This window comes from Narcine bancroftii, chromosome 3 (assembly GCF_036971445.1).
Source record: "Narcine bancroftii isolate sNarBan1 chromosome 3, sNarBan1.hap1, whole genome shotgun sequence".
In the NCBI taxonomy this organism is placed as follows: Eukaryota; Metazoa; Chordata; class Chondrichthyes; order Torpediniformes; family Narcinidae; genus Narcine; species Narcine bancroftii.
In genome coordinates, this window is record NC_091471.1 from 368,995,991 (window position 1) to 369,019,691 (window position 23,701).

At 39.0% G+C, this 23,701-nt stretch overlaps 1 protein-coding gene across 10 annotated transcripts in view; it reads right to left on the reverse strand.

Moving 5' to 3' along the window:
• Positions 1-6,915: 6,915 nt before the first annotated feature.
• The window catches only part of LOC138759590 (alpha-1,6-mannosylglycoprotein 6-beta-N-acetylglucosaminyltransferase B), a 619,678-nt gene continuing 602,892 nt past the window's right edge, over positions 6,916-23,701 (reverse strand). For 8 of the 10 annotated variants that reach the window (XM_069930274.1, XM_069930271.1, XM_069930269.1 and 5 more), the window contains 2 exons: positions 14,323-14,600; positions 9,513-10,502 (listed from right to left, as the gene is read on the reverse strand). In XM_069930274.1, the coding sequence (XP_069786375.1) occupies positions 10,304-10,502; positions 14,323-14,600 (477 nt within the window). In that variant the 3' untranslated portion in view covers positions 9,513-10,303. Of the gene's footprint in view, positions 7,215-9,512; positions 10,503-11,362; positions 11,461-14,322; positions 14,601-23,701 lie in introns of those variants that run through there. The other 2 variants (XM_069930278.1, XM_069930277.1) reach the window with 2 other exon arrangements.

The following is a 23,701-nucleotide window of genomic DNA, read 5'->3' on the forward strand; positions in this document are numbered from 1 at the left end:
TGAATGTCTCACTGATGGCAACTATAGGCTCCCAAGGTGATCAAAAGCTTAGAAGCAAACCTAGCTCACTTACACCTGAAGGAATTAAACATACCTGAGTAATCACAAACACCTGTGAGCCAAATGTCCCAGACATTATGGTGCCCTGAAATGGGGGAACTATGTATATAAAGTTCAGTAATTTCTACATGGTCAAACAAAATTGTATACAAATAACCTTGAATAAAATCTGGAATGTGGACTTTTATCACATAAGCATTGTTTGATCACAAATTTAAAACTGTGGATCCCACGGGCAAATAAAGTGTCTTCATCCCAAATATTCTGGAGGGCAGTGTATCTGCATTGCAACTAGCCAAATATTTTTCAAAATTGCTGGCTAAAAGTCAGTCTGATCAGGCTTATAATCATACTGTGGTACATGAGGACATCTACGTGAGGTGCTGTCTCAAGAATGCAGCCAATCTCATTAGGGACTTTCAACACCATGGTCACAACCTCTTCTCACTGTACCCTTGGGTAGAGGGTTCAGCAGGTTGAAGACCAGCACCTTTAGGCTCAAGAACAGTTTATTTCCAGCATCTATCAGGTTCTTGATCATCCCCTTGCTGTGCTAATCATAGATAGCTCCAGCACCACAAAATGGACCATCCAAATATTTTTGTATATGTACATTGACAATAAATTCTATTATCATGTTTGTTCACTGGAGAGGGAACCTGTTACTCTAAGATTGGTGTGTTTGTGGATCATTAAGAATCTGTCTTGTGGTACATGATTTTTTGTGGTTCAGCTAAAGACCGTTGCCTCAAATGTTTACTCTAAGTGACATATCCAAACAATTTAAATGAGCAACAGAAGCGCCTTTTAAATTGCAGCCCCTGGGTCGCCCTCCTGGCATCCAGGTGTGATTACTGGGGCAAAGGTGCTGGAAGCATCTATTAAATTGCAGGGGGATCCAGCCATTAAATCTCCAATCCGGCAATATAAGTGGGATCTTGCCCCGCAATGATGCATCTCACACTCACTGGAAGTACTGCCGGACGTTTGGATGCTGGCTGGCCGGTGATGCATGCGCGTAAGTGCGGATGCTGCCAGAATAAATGGCCGCATTTTCCTGTTCAAATCGCCTGTGGATGAGACCTAGGTATGTTTAACTGGGATCCCTTACTACCTCTGAGATAGGTCAGGAACCCACTTGGACCCTTCTAACTGCCGTGTAACTGGAGCGCTAACTGGGCAAATTGCCCGGTTAACCCCAATTTACACAACAGTTTGTAAGGGCCCAATAATACTCGGTTACAGAGTCCAATTCAGAAGAACTCACAGATACAATAAGCTACCACAGAAATGGGTGAGAGAATTCAACTTGTAGTACATTACAACTAAAACTTGTGTATTCAAGTGGACGTTAAGGACCCTGCCTTTTCTACTAAATGATGTGCCAAAGTTTCCAAAATGTGCTGTCCTTGGAGAATCTGGAGTGAAAAAATTCCTATGACAGTAAAAGTCCTAAAATTCAGACTGCTCAGGGATTGGGTCGGTCTGGATTTTTGGATTTTCAGGATTCTTGGGCAGTACTCTAAAATTAATATTTAGGGAGAATAAATAGGTAAATTTTGTTAGTTTATTAACAGTTTTTTCATATAAAATACAAAGTACAAAAAAAAAGTTTTCTTACATTTCCGCGACTTCTGCGTGGTTCCTTGTTCTCACTCTGCATGGGTACAAACATGTACGTACACACGCAAAAACCAAGAGTTTTTGAGAAATATGGATTCTCAGGTAGTCCGGATTTCTGGCACCGGAATTTTTGGACTTTTACTGCAGGCCAAGATCAGGTCACTGATGAGTAAATATACTAGTAGTTTACATTTGAAGATCTGCTTTATTTTCAGATCTATCTATGATAGCACGAAAGTTTAATGTATGCACTCACAGTCCAAGATAATTTAAACATGCATTTGTCCATAAAACATCTAACATTGATTTTCTGTTACACTTCTAAATAATTCAAAGTACTCATTTGCAATATACACAAAAGAAATTTCAGAAACCGAAAATATCAAAGACATGACATCTCTCAGCTCTTAATTGACCCTCTTAGAAATAAGGCCACAGTTCTATTTTTTTCAGCCATGAAACCAATTAACCTGAGATTGAACTTCCTCTGCATTTATTTAGCATCAATTAGAATTAATAATCTGAAAGGGCACATTTTGTACAAAAGCAGCAGAATAAATCATTTTGAGTGCATAGCATAATGATGATCTCCACACAAAAAAGAACATCCTTTGAATTAACAACTTAGGTTTGTGGCAGCACAGTGATCAAGTTACCTCAATGTATCCAAAGGCCTCGAGCATTAAAATGGAGTAATTGGGTTGAACCTCACTGTGGCAGCAGAGCAAGTTAGAATATATATAAATAGGAAAATGGAATGCAGTATGTTGTAAAACTGTTGAATTACTATAAAATTACACTTGGTTTATTAATGGTCATGGAAATACAGGCCAATCAGCCTAACATCAGTGTGGGAAAGTTACTGGATGCTGAGAGTCAGGATCTACCTGGATTTGGAAAAGTAAAGATGGATTAGGGATTTGTGTGAGGGGAATTAAGTCTCACATTTGAACAAGTTTTCTGAAGAGAAGACCAAAAGAATTGACAAGGCCAGGGTGGTAGATATATCTACATGGACTTTAGCAAGGCCTTTGACAAGATCCTAATGGTCAGTCAGTCCAGAAGGCTAGATAACATGGGTTCCAGGGTGAGTTGGCCAATTGGATATGGGATTGGTTGGTGTAAGGGGACAGAGGGTGATAGTGGAGGTTTGTTTAATTGGTGACTTGTGACCTGTGGTGTGCTGCTGGGATTGGAGTTTGGTTCACTGTTGTTTAATAATTTTGTTCACAATTTGAATGATAATATGCAGTAAAACCCCTGGTATTATGGAGAATGGTAGATGCTGGATAAGCAAGTTTTCTGGTTGCTTGAGACTCACTCTTACAATGTCTAACACACCTGCATTAAGAATAAACAGTTTAAGACAAAAATACTGTACTTACACTGAACAAACTTCACTTGCATGATAAACTTTAAAACATTTTACTTTATTTTCGGTCACATTCTTTAAAAACATTTAACCGTGGCTCCATCTGCAGGTTCCTCCCTATCCAAATGACAAATAATGACATCATAATTAACCCCCTTCCCCTGAGTTTACAGATAAAGCCTTATTAATAAAGATAACACAACCAAGGCCCTCCGTTGGCTGAGTATTTGCTCCCATCTTCACCAAAGGTTTATGCCTTACTTCAGAGAACATTTACTTTTACCATTTTAATCTTTTAAATACATTTTTATTATTTATATTAATTTTTAAAGATTATTTATTTTCCTCAATTTATTTTGCCTTTGCTTGTGGTAGTCAGTTGCTTGAATTCTAGATAACAGGAGTTTAACTATAATTGGCAACTTTAGAAAGTTTGCAAATGACTCCAAAATTGGCGACAGTGATGAAAATTACTTAAGAATACGATGGGATCTAGACAAACTAGGAAAATGGGCCAAGGCATGGCAAATGGAATTTAACTCAGATAAGTGTGAAAATTGCATTTTGGTAAATTAAACTAGGGCAAGACTTGCACTGTAAATGGAAGGGCCTTGGAGAATGTTGTAGAACGGGAAGCTTGGATGTACATGAACATAATTCCATTAAAGAGATATCTTAATAGCTATCTTAACAAACTACCATCACAGGGCAATGAAGAAGGTAGATGGCAAGCTTGCTTTCGGTCAGAAACTGGATATCATATTACAACTGCACAAGTTGTTAGTGAGACCACTCTTGGAGTGTTGTGTGCAGTTCTGGTCGTTGAGCTATAGGAAAAATGTCATTACGCTGGAAAAGGTGTGGAGGAAAATTCACAAGAATGTTTTATTGGGACTAGGGGGCTTGAGTTAAGGAGAGACTGGATTCTCTAGGGTTTTTTTTCTCTGAAGTGGAGGAGATGGAGGGATGAATGACTTTTTAGAAGTATGTAAAACAATAAAGTGAACGATCACAATCTTTTTCCCAGGGTTCATTCAGATGCCTTTCCATTCAGCATGGGTGATCATGTCTCTCCATCTGTCATGATCTCTGACCCTCTGAATTGTAGTTGTTGCTTCCCCTGTTTTCCTTTGGTGAAGGCTCCATATTGTGCTGAGACCATAGTCAATGTTGAGTTCAATACAAGGGAAGAATGCTGAAGTGGTTTCCCATTGCCTTCTTCAGTTGCAGTGTCCATACTGGATGAGTAACCCTGGCCATTGATCAGCAGATTCATCTGCCCAGCGTTTTTAGTTTTACAACCATAAATTCCAATTTGTAGATCCTTGGCTTTATGTGACCCTGATTGGGAAGCTAAACAGGTCCTACACCTTGCCCAAGGGTGACCTGTAGGCTATTGGACGGAAGGAGCATCTTGTACCTCCTTTTGCTGAGCAATTGCACAGCACTGACACTCCCAGGGTAGGTGAGGCTCAAACTAGAGGGCAAAGATTGATGATGAGAGGGGAAAGGTTTAAAAGGGACCTGAGGGGCAAGTTTTTCACTCAAAGGGTGGTGGGTACATAGAGTGAACTGCCAAAAAAGTCATAGAGGCAGGTACAATTACAATGTTTAAAAGACATTAGAAAGGTAGATGGATAGGGACGGTTGGTTTGGAGGGATATGGGTCAAATGCGGACAAATAGTTTTATTACGTGACCATAAAGGGATCTTGAATCTATCTATGCTGTGAATTGGCCTGTATGCCATTTATTTCTGGAGGGTCATACAGGTGGAACAATAAATGCACCTGAATGTTTCATTAATGAGCTGGGAAGGTAATAGTTAAGCATTGTAATGGCAATATTCAGCAACATTATTGGCCTCTAAGCCCAGGCTTTGTTGGAAAGGAGGGATGGGGAGACCCAGTATATATGGAGTCCAGGCATATTTTGACCAACAATTGAGCTCATCTTCTTGGACTCTTCTCTGCAGAAATTTCAGAGCGTGCTGCATCCAGCTATTTGCTGAAACAAAGTCCAATGCAGGCACGTTGAAGGACTCAACCCCTGGTTCAGTTTGGACTGCCCTCCCTTTCACTTGTCACAATAGGGAGCAAATCCTCACCTTCATTTCAGGATGTTCCCATTAATTGGTTACTGGTCATTTTTAATGACCATTTGTCAATGACCCTCAAGATGCACACCTAGTTATGTGCAAACGAATGCATTATATTTAAAGATACATTAATATTATTTCAAAATGGATAGTATAACAAATGACATTTGAAAAGCTTAATCAGAGAGAACATCTATTCCTTTTGCTTCACCTTTTTGAAAATAGACTTGTCACAGCCATCTAAATATATAAAAATGACAAGAGATAAAAATAATTACGTAAGAGAACAAGGCAATGTGGTGCGGGAGTGTGTATACAATTAAATATTGGAGTACAAAGTTGAACAGAAAATCTTTGTCCATAGAAAGCATCTAGGTGTATGTTCATCTGTTGTAATTAAATTGACGAGTTTCTTTATGTCAGTAATTACTGTCATGTTAAAACTATCAATATTTGAAAATAAAAACTATTTGTAGTTACCTGTACAGATCAGTAGATGGTGGTATTACCCAACCTTTCTGCAAACTTGTTTTGAAACAACATGGATGTGACGAATGCCATAACTAATGGATTTAAATGTTTAATTATTTATGTTTCAATCTGCCTCTATATATTACAATACAGTAAGCAATTAATTCTATTTCAGTTTAATTTTGATATATTCAAAGTTCTAATTTGTTTGTTAAGCTTTGGGCCCAGGCTGATGCATTCATGGGCCATAAAATAAACTACAGAGGAGCTAGACGAACAGTTTCACAGAAAAATTCAATGTAGAGGGTAACTGTGCCTACCTGTCGAAAACAGTGCTAAAGTCAATCCTGGGAACCGTGGAGCAGCGAGCTTAATGCTGTACAGAATGTAACAAAAATTAGTCAATGGGGATCTCTAAAATGAAGTTGATGACAAATTATTCAATTCCCTGAAGGAATAAAAGGGAGAAGAAGCTAAAAGACCTGGAAAGACTTTCATGGGATTAATGATAAATAGAATCTGATATTGGTTGGCAAATATTGTATGAATATGCAATCATATGATGGAGGGAAGGCAATACAGAAAGGTTCTCAGACTACAGCAAGGGGGAAGTGTCGTCCTTGTGGATTCATTCTTGGATCATTGTGGCATAGAGTTTTACAAAAAATGATTTGGGCTCGAGAAATGAAGATGTGCAAACAGGATTTGAAGATAATGTCAAAATGAGTTAAAAGTCAAATGGGCCACTATAAAAATACAGGGCAGCAATATCGGCTTGTAGATACATGGGGAACACATTCAACTTTGCAATCTGAGATTGCTGATCAGAGTAGAAGAACTGCGTGCAGATTTGGTTGTTACACTATCGGAAGAATGTGGATGCTCTGGAGAGGGTGTTGAAAAGGTTCACCAGGATATTGTCTGGATTACAGAATATTACCAATCATGCAAAGTTGGACAAACATGGTCTGGTTCTCTCTAAAGCTTTGGAGGCTGAGGGGCAACCTGATAGAAGTTCATAAAATTAGAGGAAGTAGAGATATAACAGATCGAGATTCCATCCCCCCCCCCGCCCCACCCGGGTGGAAATGTTCAATACTCGAGGTAATAATTTGAAGTTAAAAGTTTAAAGATGTGCAGGTCAAGTTTTTATTTCACAAAGAGAGGTAAGTGCCTGCAGTGCACATCTGAGGACGGAAGTAGAAATAGAGATGAATATATTTAATAAGTATTCAAACAGGCACATGGCATTGCAGTAAATGGACACCAGTTCAATTTGACATCATGGTCAGCACAGATATCCTGTTCTCATGGTGTGCTACGTTCTAGCTTTTCCCTGAAAAGAAACTAAATGGTGTATAGGAGCAGAAACATTTGGTATTTTGGAGTTATACAGTATAATTGGTATGAAAGGTAGGCATGCAAATTTAATTATTAGAGGTGGGTATACGTTACATTGACTTAAATTGTTAACTTGATTGATGATTCCCCAAAGATATTTTGCATCCACATGAAGGTAGGAGAATAATGTAGCACCAGGAATATTTTTACATATCAAAAGTGAAAGCTTTCTATTTCTTAGGTCATTCATCTAGGAAAATAAAATATACAATCGTCATGGAATTTATTTGAATCTTTAATCAAGCATGGGAAATGTTTCCAAATATTGACCATTTATTTTATAAAAGGGTTCTTCTTTTGAAGCTACCTTCTGTCACCTGACAGTGTTTTCATTTCTTGGCCCCGTTTCAATGGTTACCACTGAGAATGATCCCAGATTTGTCCCATCGCCACTATTTAATCTAGTTCCTAATCTATACTTCCATCACCTCAATCATTCTCTCGCAAGGTTAAAAACTTCCAGTTGCCCATATCTCCCTGCTGAGTTCCTGTCTTGAGGATTTCAATTGTGCAAAGACTGGACAGAATATAAAAGAATGTAGGGAAAACAAATTTACTGTGAATGATAGCAATCTGACCCTTTTTTTTTTGCACTGAATGAAGATGGCATGGTTAGAGGTTAGTGCAAAAGTATTAGAGTGGTTCGAATCTGGCACTGCCTATAAGGAGTTTGTACATTCTCTCCATGTTTGCGTGGGATTCCTCCCACCCTTCAAAATGGACAGGAGTTGTAGGTTAATTGGTGTGTTTGGTGGGCAAGGGCTCTGGGCGGGAAGGACCGTTCACAGTCCTGACGACTAAATTAATAAATTCTCAAACATTTGCTCTCGTGGCATTACAAGAGTGAGGATGATTATCTGAAAAAAGTGCTAAGTACCAAGTTTGATGGTGACCTCATTAGCATACTGCAATTTTTGATTTTCTAAAGATCTATAGAACTTGAATTAAATGAGCAATTCATTTAGCCTTGTGTTCACAGCTTCCCAAACCGAGATCTCATTTTCCAGCTGTCTTACCTAGATCACCACTCCAAACCTCATTGAGACTGATAGTTGGTGGAAAATAATAATTGACTGGGTACAGTCTGAAAATTTGTCTTCGGTCACTGGCACTAACATGTAATACAGTAATGGCTGCAGGATGTACTCTGCTTCCAAAATGGTTCTCCCATCTTTAATGGTACAAAACATTGGAAGCAGAGTTTAATGTACACCCATTGCACATTAAACACAAAGTGCCTGATTCTGAAAGTTTGCAAAGTTAAATGTGGAGTGAATGTTAAAATACAAAAAAAAAGAACATTTGAGCACGTTGAAACAGGACACTGACCAGAGGGAGGTGAGTATATCACCTCATCTGACTCTCTTCACCTCAGAATACATTGAGATCTAAAAGTGATTTATACTTTTCTTATATTTAATGTCATATAGCTCAATGCCTAATTTATCTTATTGCTGCTGTTAGATCATTAAACATATTAAATATCAAATCTGCTGTCACAGAGATTCCATTCTGCTTCATTCTTCTCTGGTACTTTGGATTGAGGAAGAATTGATGATGAATTCTACCGATCAGTTTTCACTATATTTAGGGATAACATGAGTTTACAATACTCTATAGAGTTGTGCTTGATTTAATAGCTGTATCAATACAATGTTGTTCAGTAAAAATACCCTGCATCTCAATTAAAACTTACCTTTTAATCTTCAGACGAATTTAACAATTTCTTCATTTAACAGGTTTAAACACATATTTTCCAGCTTGATGCAGGATTTTCAGTGACTGGGCTGTTCTATGCATATATTTATTTCCTTTGAGATGGATTTCACTCCTTTGAGATGGATTTCTCTCCCATCTCTCTAGAGCAGCAGCAATAATTCAGTATAGCTGCATTGTGATTACAAACTGATTGCCCTTTTGCTTTTCAATAAAGCTAACGTTTGTTTAAATGCAATTTTTCACAAGCCTATGTATGACAAGGGAGTGCTGTAATATTTAAACTCAAATATTGATTCACCATGTGTCCAATTAAAATAAAATACTTCAATAAAATTAACTTTTAACATCTGCTAATTTGATTAAGAACATTAATGCTGTTAATACTGTATTCCCATTTCCTAAATTAGATGAAAGTAAAATTCATAATCAAAGAGCTTTCCCTTTGAGAAAGACAACTGATACTTCAGGTCTTAAAAAGAGTTTGGGGAATAATACATATAATTTGTACGAAAGTTCTTCACTGATTTAGTGGAGGCAAAATGGGTTATTGCAGTTAGTATAGCAGGTGAGATTGGAACTTCAGAAGATCATTTGTACATGTTATTAATCATCATACTTTAAAGATTATAGATACTCTTAGCACTATGTTACAACAAACAATTTCAATGTGGCCCAAAGATTTACTTGAACCATAAGTGCAATGAGCATACACTCAGGAGTGGTAATATACATTAGAAATAATTATTTTCTCATCTATAAGTTCTTTTATTGTTTATTTTTACATCTATGAATGTGTTCAGTGGACTTGTTTGTGTAAAACATGACACCATCGGTGCTAACGTAACCTCATTTAAACTACCAATTACAATCATTTCCATGAAAAACTTTCCTTTTGAAGTATTGCTGGAATAAGAGTACCGGTAATTCTACCAAGTAATTTGGTCAGGAACTTCGAAATTCCCAACAATTGGAAAATGAAACATTTTATACTTGTGAGTACTGGAATTTATAATATTTACTTGCTGCACTTTGGACAGACAGCATAAAGAATACATTGCTTCTTTGTACTGAATCTAAAAAAAAATCATCCTCAATCTCATGACATTGTAATACATTGTACAGGTAACAAGTACATTTGAATAGAAATGATGGCAAAATTACAGTTGAATTCACAGAAAGGATTAGATTCTTGATCCAGATTTTTATTTTGAATGATTGATGAATGACCTAATGGTCTGAAACATTACTAATCATAAAACTATTTAATTTAAAAATGTTCACTTGGACTTCTCAGTTGCATGCAACAAAAGCATACATGTATGAAGGAAATGGCCCGATTATTCACAGTTTGAACATTGGCTGCTTATATTCAGCACCTCCTTTTCACCACAAAATAACATTTGTACAGACATTCTTGCAGATTTTCTCGTCCCTTCAGTTTTCCCTTGATGGAGAAATATCTACATGGTGTATTCTTTGTAGAAGCCTGTTGAACATCTGCATCATCAAAATAGCTGAGTTTCATTTTGCCCAGTCATTATATTCCAACTACTTGAAACCTCACAAACACCCTTTACAGAGTGCCACTTGTTCCTTGCGAAAGTCTCTGCAGGGACAGAGCCGCCTATATTTTGGATGGTGACCTGCACAACTGAAAAGCAAAACCTGCTTCTGAAGGTAGCAGTCCTGAGCTATTTCCTCAAATGCAGGATAGAGATGGTTAGCTTCAGATTCAATGCTGTCACAGACAAACTGAAAGCTATTAAATTCAAAGTAGAAGATTTTTTAATGTTAGTTTTGTCAATTCATTTAAAAAACATTTTCACATTAAAAAAAGTTTAATCGAAATTAAGAAACCATCATCACATTTAAGAAGTACTATATCATACAGGAGCATAGACCAAGACAGAAGCTCTCAACCTTTTTTCCCCACTCACACACCACCTTAAGTACCGTAATCCCTTACTATCCCCAGGTGGTGTGTGAGTGGGGAAAAAAAGATTGAGAACCACTGGACTAAGACCTACAAAGCTCAAATAGAACCCCACTAACTGCCTCATTAACAAGACATCTCCAATGACAAAGTTGGCCCTACCTGTCATAAACATTTCCTTTGCTTTATCAATCTTGCCCCCAGCTTTTCTGCAACTTAAAACGATATCCATTATGGTTTTTAGACTGCAATGTTGGGAAAATTGCGGAAAACAATTAACATAGTTACTGCCAGTGTGGTCATTCACCCTGGGCACCTTTTTAGTTAGCAAGTACCTGAGTGCAACAGTCCTGGTGGTTGGACGTGCAGTAGAGGGGATGACCGTCAACAAATTTTTCTGGTATGATTTATACTGCAGGCTTCCTCCAAATAGTTGTAGGGGTCCTGCAGGATAAATTGTGGTGCAGGAATTGACTCCAAATTCCTGCACATTCCTTTTTAAACAGCCAGTGTAGTGGCAAAATTCCTTGTTTGCGCCATTAAGTGCCTGCAGACTAAAAACCATAACTGTCTCAGTTCTGATGCTCTTTAACTTAATACATTAATTCTGATTTTCTTTCCACAGATACTGACTGACCTGCTAAATATTTTCAGCAATTTATCTTTTTCTTTGAGATAGAAAGTCATATTAGTCTGGACAGGTCTCTTTTTGTTAGCATGGACAGTATGAATTGAATGGCATAAATTTCTACGATTCTAGGATAAAAAGACATACTTTTTCTCTCTGAAAGAAATATACAATAGACTGTTAGAATAGTTTTGAAGATGAGATGTTTCACAAAATTTTTGTCTTGCAATTGAACCTAAAATAGTAATTTACAAATTGAAATCTACTAAATGACACATGACTAATATTTACAATTGTACTGTATGTCATTTTCAAAGTTATTGGTAAATGCATTCAATAGTTTGTCTTTTAACACACAAAAGTGCTGGAGAAACTCAGCAGGTCATGCAGCAATCTTTATGGAAAAGATACAATAAAATTGTTTTGGGCCTGAGCTCTTTGTCAAGATATAATAAGAAGTTTGTTTATTGACTTTCAGATTCTATCTTCACAGTATCCTTATTCCCAGTGCCGCTCAGTCTACTAAGCATCTAGTAATTGTACCACTAATCTAAGTCAGCCTGGAATTCACTTTCTATTCCATTCTCTCATTTTTCTTTGCCTTGGAACTGTGTCTAATATGATGCATGTTGTGTGAAGTTTGATTTAATATCCTGATTTCTCTTGACACAGAAACTAATTTACTACTTCAGGATTGTCAGAAAATAGCTCACCTTTACCTGAGAAATTATATTCTACAATGCCTGAGGCAAGGTTTTATTATTTCAAATAGCACGCACCCTTCATATTTTTCAAATTCATTTGTGTTTTAAAATATCTACAGCAGTAATGTGGATACATTTTGAGATGACTGGATAAATTTCACCCTCCCCCACCATGTACTCCTGACAGCAAGTGCAAGTTTCATCCAAGTGGCTGCTCATTATGTTATATTTCCCTGCAGGGATGGTTAATGTAGTTGTTAATGAAACACAAATGTCTGCAGACTCTGTGATTGTCGTAAAAGCACATTGAAATGCTGGAGGAACTCAGCCAGTGTCAGGAGGTAAAGACATACAGGTATGCGCCACTGAACGTCTGATCGGGCAAGATCTGACCGTATATACATCCGTCGTCTGTGGTCCCATAAGGTTATAATAGAGTTCCCGATCAGAGAACAGGAGGTAGAGGACGTAACTGGATGTGTGCTTTTCACTGATAGAGAGGAATGCTCATGCAGAGTTGCTGCATTTAAAGAAATTTATGAAGAAAAAAAAATGCAAACTAGGCAACAACACTGGACATATTCGTGAAGAAGGCAACACCTCTCCAAGAAGAGCCTCAGCCAGGTCCTTCAGGCACCACAGAGTGACAGTTCATCAATAGAGATCATTCAATCTGAAACTCTTTCAGGGGAAGATGAAGAGGAAGATGAGAACAGCAATGTGGATGATTCTGATCCTCTGTTAAATTGTGTGTGATATAGGCTGAGAAAGTGTTTACATAAAAGTTTAAAATCTGAAAAAAAACTAAACAGTTTAATTTAGCGCAAGTTCAGTATCCGATATAACTTTACTAAGTATATTCATTAATGTGGTGTTCGCACAACATCCACATCACATAACGGCAAGTTTCACAGAATGTATTGTGGATGTTAAGTGGCGCATACCTGTATTTAAGGGTTTACAGCATAAGCTCTTTCTCAAGGTTTGAGTAAAAATAGACAGGTGCCTGTATTAAAAAAGCTGGGTAAAAGGGAAGGATGAGAGGGAGAGGAATACAGACCAACAGATAGAAGGTGATAGATGGATATGATTATAGGACAGGTGAAAATTGATTGGGGGAGGGGTGGTTGTTTTGGGCTCTGTGAAAGGAGACATGGGAAAGGGAAAAGAGAGTGAGAGAGACAGCTAGAGGAAAGATGACATGGAAAAAGATGGGGAAGGGTGGGAATGGTCTAATGGAAACGAGAGGTCGATGCTAATGCTATCTGGTTGGAGGGTGCCCTGACGGAATAATAAATGTTGTTCCTCCAGTTTGAGTGCAGTCTCAGTCTGGCAGTGCATGAAGCCATGGACAGGCAAGATAGCTGGGGAATGGGTGGCTATTGAGCGATCCACGCGATTGCAGCGAACAAAGCAAAGTAATATCCCAGTTCACGCCCAGTCTCTTTAACATAGAGGAGACCACAATGGGTGCACCGGATTCAGTAAATGGCCTCTGCAGATTCAGGTGAAGTGTTGGTTCACCTGGAAGGACTGTTTGGGGCCCCGAATGATGGCAAGGAAGGAGGTGTGAGTTCCAGCATCTGCAATCCCCTGTGTCTCTCTCATGTCAATGTGTGTTTTACTCCTCCCTTTTTTTCTTTTTCTTAATTCTCTGCTGGTCATGATCTCCACTTCCTCATTTTACAACTCCTCCATTCTTCTGATTATGTTTTTCTATCCCTGTGCTCACTCTCAAACTGCTCCATTCACTCGCTGACCAGATAACCTTGTTCAGAGATTATTCCCCTCCTGGTTGGTCCAATGTTACCCTATCATAACATCCTCTCCCTTTCATTTAACAAGCTATTTTTGTTTCCTTCCCAGTTCTGATGAGGGGTATTCGACCTGAAGCATTACCTCTGTTTCGCTTCCCACAGAACTCATCAGACCTGATGAATATTTCCAACATACTTTATTTTTATTTATATTTCTAGCATGTGCAGTTTTTTTTCTATGATTTTTATATTCTAATTCTCCGTCCTTGGGGATGGCAGCAAGAATAGCTTAAAGATATCACCTTGACTGAAATTAAGTAAAATAAGAATCAAATTTTGGCCTTGTGGGCTTTTGATCATTGTAAACAAAATCTAATTAGACTAGAAAAACATGTCTTAATATTTTTAATTTACATCTATTTTCTCTTGAAATGTTAATCTAAGTACTATTGTCAAAAGTTTGTGTTGAGTTCTGAGTTCAGCATATTACTTGTGCTTCTATCAAAAAACATTTATCACCTCAAACTTTGTGAATGAAAACTGAAGGAGAATCTTACCGTTCAAACGTGACTTTAGTGTTGACAAACTTGAAGAACGTTGGTTCACAAATGAGTCCGTGCTGCTGACAGGCCTCTGTGCAAGACTGTGCGGTTGTTGATACTTGTAATTGCATTGAGCTTACAGGAGGCCAAGTGAGCAGTTTGCTGATATTTGAAGGCCAGAAAAACCCAGAGACGTTTTGATGGAAGATAAATACGCTTGTATTATTAGGTGAGGGTGAATAATGCCTTGAATAATTCTGAGGCCATGACAGAAATGCTGTCTCACATAGATTCTGTGGCACAAAGCAAGAAACAAAATTAACATAATTTTTTTTTACAGTTGGGAATCATTCATTAAGCAACTAAACTGGGCATTAACATTGAATTAGATAATTTAAAACTTCCCAGTTGTGAGTGGGACCCCATGGGTAGGATAAACAGGATCTGGAACCTTAAAGAAACATAACTTAATTTGATTTGGTTATTTCAGGCAGCTACGGAATGCAAAGCATAAATGAAAAACAAATTGACAAATTAATGCATCTTAATTTGCATATCAACTGATATTCTGGAGTAGAAATAATCTTAAATCAAGTTTGGTACTCCAATGAAGTATAAATTATTCTGACTGTAATCTCAACAAGTGAAGCTGCTCTATAAATATCAAGAGACATTTTTTTGAACAGGAAAGCTTCCTTTATTATTTCAAAAGAAATTCAGCTGAAATTCCCAAACATTAGTCATGTGTGTGTTTTCTTATGTACCAGACATTTCCTTATTGTATAATAATTGCTTTTTTAAAAATAGAGCCATTTTCTACACCTGGATTTTTCTGGATCGATCAATTGATTAAAAGAATCTTTCACCCAAGGAAGTAAAGAACAAAATGACTTTGGACCGTTGACTCCTACATGACCTGCAAATCTTTATTCACAAGGTGATAATGAGTCAATGTCATTACCTGTCAGATAGAGAATATTTATTCAGGTCATTTCAACGAAAAATATGTTAAAAAAGATTTTCACTGTTACATAAATATTGTGATGCCTCTTTAACAGGTTCTTGCCTTTTTAACTTACTTTCTGATTTATAGAATCAATGCGAAAGTACTATTGTGCTCTCTGCGATTCTAACCTTTAAATAGTTTATGGGCTCATTGCACCTCCGTCCCAAGTTGGTGATCAATTTTTGAAAGCTCCAAGCTCATTATATCCTTTCACCATCAACTTTATTTAACTCTGAGCTCCCATATTTCTCACACCAGAGAAGGAAACCATTTGGCTCATCGCATCTAAAGCAGTCCCATCACTCTCATTCCCTCACTTATGTCCCAGCAACTCATTCTCTCTCAGATGCTCACAAACTCTTCCAAATTCTCCTACTACTTACACGAGAAGTAGCTGCCTCTGATTGTTTTGAGGTTAGAGCCCCCTTTAATATGATGACATACCTTCCTAATTTTGCAAAGCAATCCTGTTAATATACCTTGAGTCCCTCTGTGCCACTTATGTTTTGGCCCATGTTCTATAAACTCTTGCCTCTACTGCTCCTCTACTTCTTCTTTTATCTTACCTTTTCACGACCTTTCATTTTCTCATCTCTTAAATATCTTGCCTTCCTAAATTCCTATCTAAAAAATGTGATCATTTCTAATCTCCTTCCTCTGTTTATGCTTGATTTCCTTTTTGATTAACCTACAATATCCCAATAAAACACACATTGAGGCCACGTGCTGCTTTCTTTTGGCAACATATACACTTTCCATTTGGTCATCTGCAAGGGTTAATCCTGGCAATCTCTGTTGTATTCCATTCACTGATCCTCATGGTGACTCCATTGTTTTAGCTCCTTCCCTCATTCTCACAGAAAGTCCTTTCATCTGGCATGAAGGCTCACTTTTGTTGTAACCATTATCCTGCCTTCTCCTTCCACAACTGTCCTGTTTACAATCTTTCAGCAATTGTGCAGGTTTACTTATTTTGGCCTGAATTCTCTGGCATCTTCTCCTTCTCCCACCATTTCACCTTGTTTCCTTCCCTCTTAACTTCTTAAATTCCTAACCTTTTTCACAGCCAGCCAAATACTACAAAAACATTCTGATCAAAATATTTCCACTATATCTTGTCCCCCGGCACCAAACTCTCCTCTGCTGTAAGTTCATCTCGGCTCATGCTAACCTTCATGTTCACTTACTTCCAGCCTCCTTGCTCCAATTTGAGAGCCTTTGACATTCAAAGTCCCACCCTCCTATAACCGCTGTCGATACTGCATGCTTCCTCACTATAATTTCTCCAAAAACCTTCACTGTCTTTGGTTTGTCACCATGCTTGAAAAAGGAGAGCAGGAATAACTTTTGATTAAACAGTGTGAAACTGAAACCATCGGCTCAGCTCCTTGTTACAAACTCCATCCCTGTGTCAACTTATCTATCATCAAATATTTAATTCATGATTTTTATATTGCAACATTCCCAATTAGCCATTCTGCCAATCGAAAGACTTAAAAATAATTCTAGGCAGTATTACCTGGCAGTATTGAGAGAGCTATTCAAACAGTGGCCCACTTTATCAGATGGGATATTAAAATAGGTCCTTATTTGCTTAGATGATGGTAACTCATCTCGTGGAATTATTTTGAAGAAGAATGGCATTTTTCCTCAGTGCTCTGGCAATGTTTATTCCTCAATTATTATTATTACATCACATTTTCTAATCATTATTGTCTTGGTATTTACATAGAATGTAGAAAAGAACAGAACAAGATCAGAACAGACCTTCAGATGTCTGTTCTGACCATGATCCAAATTAAACTTAATCTCTTCTACCTAACCATGATCCATATTCCTTCATTCATTAAACATTCATGTCTCTACCTAGAAGCCTCTTAAGTGCTACTATCTGATCTGCTTTCACCACTTGCCCTGGCAACCCATTCCAGTCACCTGCCAACCTCCTTGTATAAAAAAAATAGTCCCACGTATCTCCTTTCGACTTACCCCTTTTCACCTTGGATTTATGCCTTTCAGTACTCAACATTTTTACTCTGGGAAAATGACTGTCTAGCATATTTATGTGTCTCATAATTCTATAAACTTCTGTCAGGATTCTTCTATACTTCTGATACTCCAGAGAAGGCAACCCAACTTTGTCCAACCTCTATTTTAGCATACTACCTCTAATCCAGACAGCATCCTGATAAATCTCTTCTGTAACCTTTCCAAAGTTTGCACATTCTTCCTGTAATTGGGTTACAGAATTGTACACAGTACACCACTGTGGCCTTACCAAAGTTTTAAGTCATTGCAACATTACTTCCTTGTTCTCACACTCAATGTTGTAATGCTCAATGAAGTAAGCATGTTATCTGCCTTCTTTCTCACCTATTCTATTTGTGAGGCCACTTCAGTGAGCTATGTACTTAGAACTCTAGATACCACTGCATGTTGATTCTGTTAGGGGTCCTGCCATTGACTCTGTATTTTCCCCTTGACCGCTCAAAAGGCAACATTTCACACTTGCTTAGATTAAACTTCATCTGCCATTTTCTACCCACATCTGTAACAACTCTATATCCTGTTGCATTTTTTGGATTGCTTCTACACTCTCCACCAATTTTTGTGTCATTTGCAAACTTACTAACATACCCAACTATTTTTTCATCCAAGTTTGAAGGAGCTTCTTTCATGTCAAAAGTCTTTTTTGCTCCCGACATTACGACTGGCTTATGCCTCAAAAAGTAGTTCCTTGAAAGTAGCATATTTTGTATGTTCTGAAGTCATGAAAAATGCCACATGAATAAAAGATGTTCATATTTTCCTCCTTTCTTTCGATGCTTTCCTGTTCAGCATCAACTCCAAAACTCTGCCATACATTTCTGGACATCTGCATGTCATGTGCTCCTCTGTGGTCACTGAATTTCATCATTTGCATTTAATCAATGTCTTCATTTTTAAATGTTTATCCTTGTTTAAAAAATTGCCCACAGCCCTTTCTATCCTTATAACCTCATCCATCTTGGATAACCTCTCTGATCTCTTGTGCTCCTCCTGTTCTGATCCCTTGTGCATTCTTGAATCCAATTGCTCTAATGTTGGCTGCTAAAGTCCTTCATTCCAGAATTCCCTCCAAAAAAATTCTCTGCCCCTCACCCTTCCTCTCACTCCCTTGTTAAGTCTCTCTTTAAAAGCTTTTAATCTATCTTCTCTTGTGACTTGATGTTGAGTTTTGTTTGCACAGCACCTTGGGTCATTTCACCACTTTAATATAAGCTCTGGTTAATTGAGTTTTATATCTTTCTTGATTTCAAATATCAAGGAACTTCTCATCAATGACTTTGCCTGGAGCATATTTCCTTCCAATGGCTATCAAATTAAAATCGTTGAATGTTTGGAAAACAAGTAACAACAGCAAGTGTGGAAATCTGAAGGGAAAACAGAAAATGCTAAAAAAAAGGAGTGGAGAGAAAAACTGCCTGATCCATTGAGTATTTGCAGGATTTTGTTGAATCCTTCTTGGTATAGAATATCAACGATCAGCATAAAATTGAAAACCTGCCCAAAATGTCACACATTTCAGTGTGTGAAACAACAATAGCTATGGATTCCCCTAAGTAGTTTGGTTGGTTTGAAACTTGGAATAGTTAAATCCACCAATGGCTTCAGAAAGCTGGACATTACTCGTTTGGTAGAAACCATTATTTTATGAATGCTATTTGCTAAATTCAAAGGAAGGTGGTGCTATATTCCAAGAAAAGAACCTCTTTGCTGTCTGATAGATTTTAGCTGGAGGCATTCTAATGTTTTTGGATATTTCTGCCTTTTTTTGTGCATTGAACAAAGCTGAATGGTGAATGGTGCCATTGGTCACTGAGAGTGAATAATTGATTTTACTCTGGATTAAGTAGGACTTTATTTAAGGACATCTTTTAGAATGCAAATATCTGTTTTGTGTAAAATAACCTCCCTTTAATGTAAATTTAAATGAAGGACAAAGATAAGCTTCCAGCAAGCAGCTATATCCACCCATCTCTCCAGTGAAGACCAATTTAACTTTGAAAAATGCCAATCTATATTATTTTTCTAACTTGCTTCAGCAATATGAAAAAAAAAGGTTATTCTCAATTTGCATCAATGTAATATGATGTTTTTGTAAAGCAAAATGTAAATATAGGAAGCAATGATATTTTTCTTGAAGTCATTTGTGGAGAGGGAGGGAGAGCATTGACTAACTGGAAGGGAAAAGGTTTAGGGCAAACATTGGGGGGAACTTCTTCACACTGAGAACCAAAGTGGTGAATGCAGTTTCAATTTTCACATTTAAGAAGAATGTGGACGGTTACATAGACTGGGTGCAGGTCAGTGGGGGTATGCAGATTAATAGTTTGGCACAGACTCCAAGGGCCAAATGGCTTGTTTTCTGTGCTGTAACGTTCTATGGTTCTATTACTCTATATAGGAACCCCCAAGAGCCACACAAAAATCCGGATCAACAGTAACTTAGAAATTCATTTGTGCTGCAGATGTTTTGTGCTCACAGGGTGAACCTTCCACACTAAAGGTGGGAACTGTGGAAACACATAATTCTGTGTGGTTCACAAAACCAGTGGCATAATACATGGAACTTCCGTGCTGCTGTGTGCTTTGTCATTGACAAGTGGCACGGTTGGTGTAGTGGATAGCCCAACGCCTTTGTCATTGACAAGTGGCACAGTTGGCGTAGTGGATAGCCCAACGCCTTTGTCATTGACAAGTGGCACGGTTGGCGTAGTGGATAGCCCAACGCCTTTGTCATTGACAAGTGGCACGGTTGGTGTAGTGGATAGCCCAACGCCTTTGTCATTGACAAGTGGCACGGTTGGCGTAGTGGATAGCCCAACGCCTTTGTCATTGACAAGTGGCATGGTTGGTGTAGTGGATAGCCCAATGCCTTTGTCATTGACAAGTGGCACGGTTGGTGTAGTGGATAGCCCAACGCCTTTGTCATTGACAAGTGGCACGGTTGGCGTAGTGGATAGCCCAACGCCTTTGTCATTGACAAGTGGCACGGTTGGTGTAGTGGATAGCCCAACGCCTTTGTCATTGACAAGTGGCACGGTTGGCGTAGTGGATAGCCCAACGCCTTTGCAGCAACAGCATTTGGGACCAAGGTTCAAATCCCATGGTGTCTGTAAGGAGTTTGTATGTTCTCCCTGCAACTGCATGGGTTTTCCCTGGGGGCTCTGGTTTTCTCCCACTGTTCAAAACGTATGGGTATGTAGGTTAATTTGGTGTAAATTGGGCAGCACGGATTCGTGGGCCAAAACGGCCTGCTATGTCTAAATTAAAAAAAAAATTAAATTAAAACATTTTAAAAAATTTAATGGACACATGAATGATGTCAATCAGCATGGAACTAATGCCCAAATCTGGAATCAGATACAATCACCATTGAAAGATATTAAGGCAGGGACTTGGATAGGTAAGGGAAAGAAGAAAAACAGACCTAATGTGGGCAAATGGGATTAGTGTAGATGAGCAAAGGGTTGCATGGATGTGGCTGAAGGGTCAATACAACTCTATGAATCATGTTTTTTGATGAATTTTCCAGATTTTCTAGCAGATAAAACAACACATTAAATACTTAAATATAGAACTCTGAGCATTCTCATGCATACCCCCGAGAATGGATCTTAGGTGAACAGCAGTAGCATGCAACAATACCCTCTGACCAATGGTCTATAAGCACTTGGCACTCTGCTGGGCCCTGTGGCTTCCCAAGGCACACTCATGCTCTGGTCTTTTCAACTTTTGTGGTGCCATGGTTGGAGCGAGTATATCATCATGTCAAACACAGCATTCTCCTCCTTCTCCTGGTTTGTGTTTTTCTTATGTGAGGGAAGAACTGCTGGTTAGCATCGTCTTGGAGTGTGCATTGACGCAGCCAGTGAGATGGTAAGGCAATGGTTACTGCATTGCCTACAAGCATGCTCAGAACAGATCATTAGGTCTTGCAAGGGAGAAAGCACCACTTTATGTCATTATCTGCTCCAGCTGGCGTCATGTCCTGGAGAGTTCCTATCCCAACTAAGGAAGAAGCATTCCCCAAATCCTAGGAAGTGGAAAAACATACTGGGCATGTTCGCGTCTGAAGCCTTTCCCACCGCACTATGATTTCCCTGTAAATTGGCAACCCGGCATTTTAAGGGGGGGGGCTCCGTCTCCAGCGGTGACAATGTGAGCGCAGGTTGTGCTTTCACACCATCAGATTAGTGAGTTAACTTAGCCAGGCTCTGACACTTGCCCCCACCATGTCAGAGCCAGGTTGAATTTAACATGAATTTAACGCCCTGCCAGGTTGGAATGTTTCACATTACATATTTAAATTATCCAGTTAACCCACACAGAATTGGTGGTTTGTAAGGGGCTTTTGGGACAGAAGGGTACTTCTCTCTTTTGCTGTGGGAGATTGTGGTTTCGCATGACTCTTTCCTGAAAGATGGAAATTAATATTAAAGTGCTGTGTTACACACCTGCCTTTCTCTCTCTCTCTCTCTCTCTGTGTTTGTGTGTGTGTGTGTGTGTGTGTGTGTGTGTGTGTGTGTGTGTGTGTGTGTGTGTGTGTGTGTGTGTGTGTGTGTGTGTGTGTGTGTGTGTGTGTGTGTGTGTGTGTGTGTGAGTATTATGTTATGTGTTGTGTGCTGTTACTGTGGAGACATTGCACTTACTGGAAATTTGCATTTGTCAGCTACAGATAGAATGGTTTGAACATTAACCTTGACAGAATAATTGAGGTCATAGATTTATTTTCTGCATTGCTTGCATTCGCTCACAAATGCAGGTAGAATTATTGAATCACTGCTGGCTCTGATCTCCCTGGTTTCTTTCTGGTAATGCCACTTCACCAGGCTATGGCAGCATTCCTGGTCCCAACACTACAGGGTATATCCTCCTGCTTCAGCAGCTTGGATCCCAGAAATGTGAGGCCTGTACATGTAAATCGAGGACCTCAGTCACTCCCCAATCACACCTCACACAATACATCTCAGGGATGGGGCCATTCACTTGGCTTCATTTGCAGGATGGTGGTGGAAAGGTTTAGTACCTTCAAGTTCCTAGGAGCCATATATGAGAACCTTTCCTGGTGCCAGCACATTGAGCAAACCATGAGGAAGGCACCCCAATGCCTCGGAGGAGATTTGAATATTCTTTCAAACTTCTACAGGTGTACTGTGGAAAATATTCAACCTGGGATCACAAACCTAGCCAAGTCCTTCATAGATATCTCCTGTCCAATGAAGAGATCTATGCGAGGAGATGCCTCCAGAAAGCACCCAACATCATAAACAATCCCCATCATTTTGGTTACAATCTCTTCTCACCTTTACTTTCAGGCTGAATGTTCCTGAAATCTGGCACATCTACATTCAAGAACAGTGTCCGTCAACAGCTATCAGTCTCTTGAATACGTCCCATAACCTAACCAGAAAGTGATCTGGAGCCACTAAAACAATTGCCTGTATTATTGAAACAACACTTTTTTTCCACTAATTGGACCTGTGAATATTTATCTACCTATCATTTTATTGTCACATGTCATTATTCTCTCCATGACATATTATGGTCATTTTAATTTGCTGTTGCTCTAATTTAAGTACCTGTGTGGTTGCAGCAAGAAAGAGATTGGTGCATCTGAATATTGTACATTGCAATAAAGTGTCATACTTACCCAAGTTCTTTGGTGCTGCCATCTTCCATTGAAATTAGTAGTGAAAGTTTTAAAAATTAAGACATACAGCTCGGTAACAGGCCCTTTTGTCCAATGAGCCCATTTACACCCAATTGACCTACAACCGCCTGTACGTTTTGAATGGTGGGAGTAATCTGGAGCACCTGGAGGAAATCCACAGACGTAGGGAGAACCTATAAACTCCTTACAGACAGCGCAGGATTCGAACCCCAGGCCTGATTGTTGGTGCTGTAATCTTTTCTTCTTTGGCTTGGCTTCGCGGACGAAGATTTATGGAGGGGGTAAAAAAGTCCACGTCAGCTGCAGGCTCGTTTGTGGCTGACCAGTCCGATGCGGGACAGGCAGACACGATTGCAGCGGTTGCAAGGGAAAATTGGTTGGTTGGGGTTGGGTGTTGGGTTTTTCCTCCTTTGCCTTTTGTCAGTGAGGTGGGCTCTGCGGTCTTCTTCAAAGGAGGCTGCTGCCCGCCAAACTGTGAGGCGCCAAGATGCACGGTTTGAGGCGTTATCAGCCCACTGGCGGTGGTCAATGGGGCAGGCACCAAGAGATTTCTTTAGGCAGTCCTTGTACCTTTTCTTTGGTGCACCTCTGTCACGGTGGCCAGTGGAGAGCTCGCCATATAATACGATCTTGGGAAGGCGATGGTCCTCCATTCTGGAGACGTGACCCAT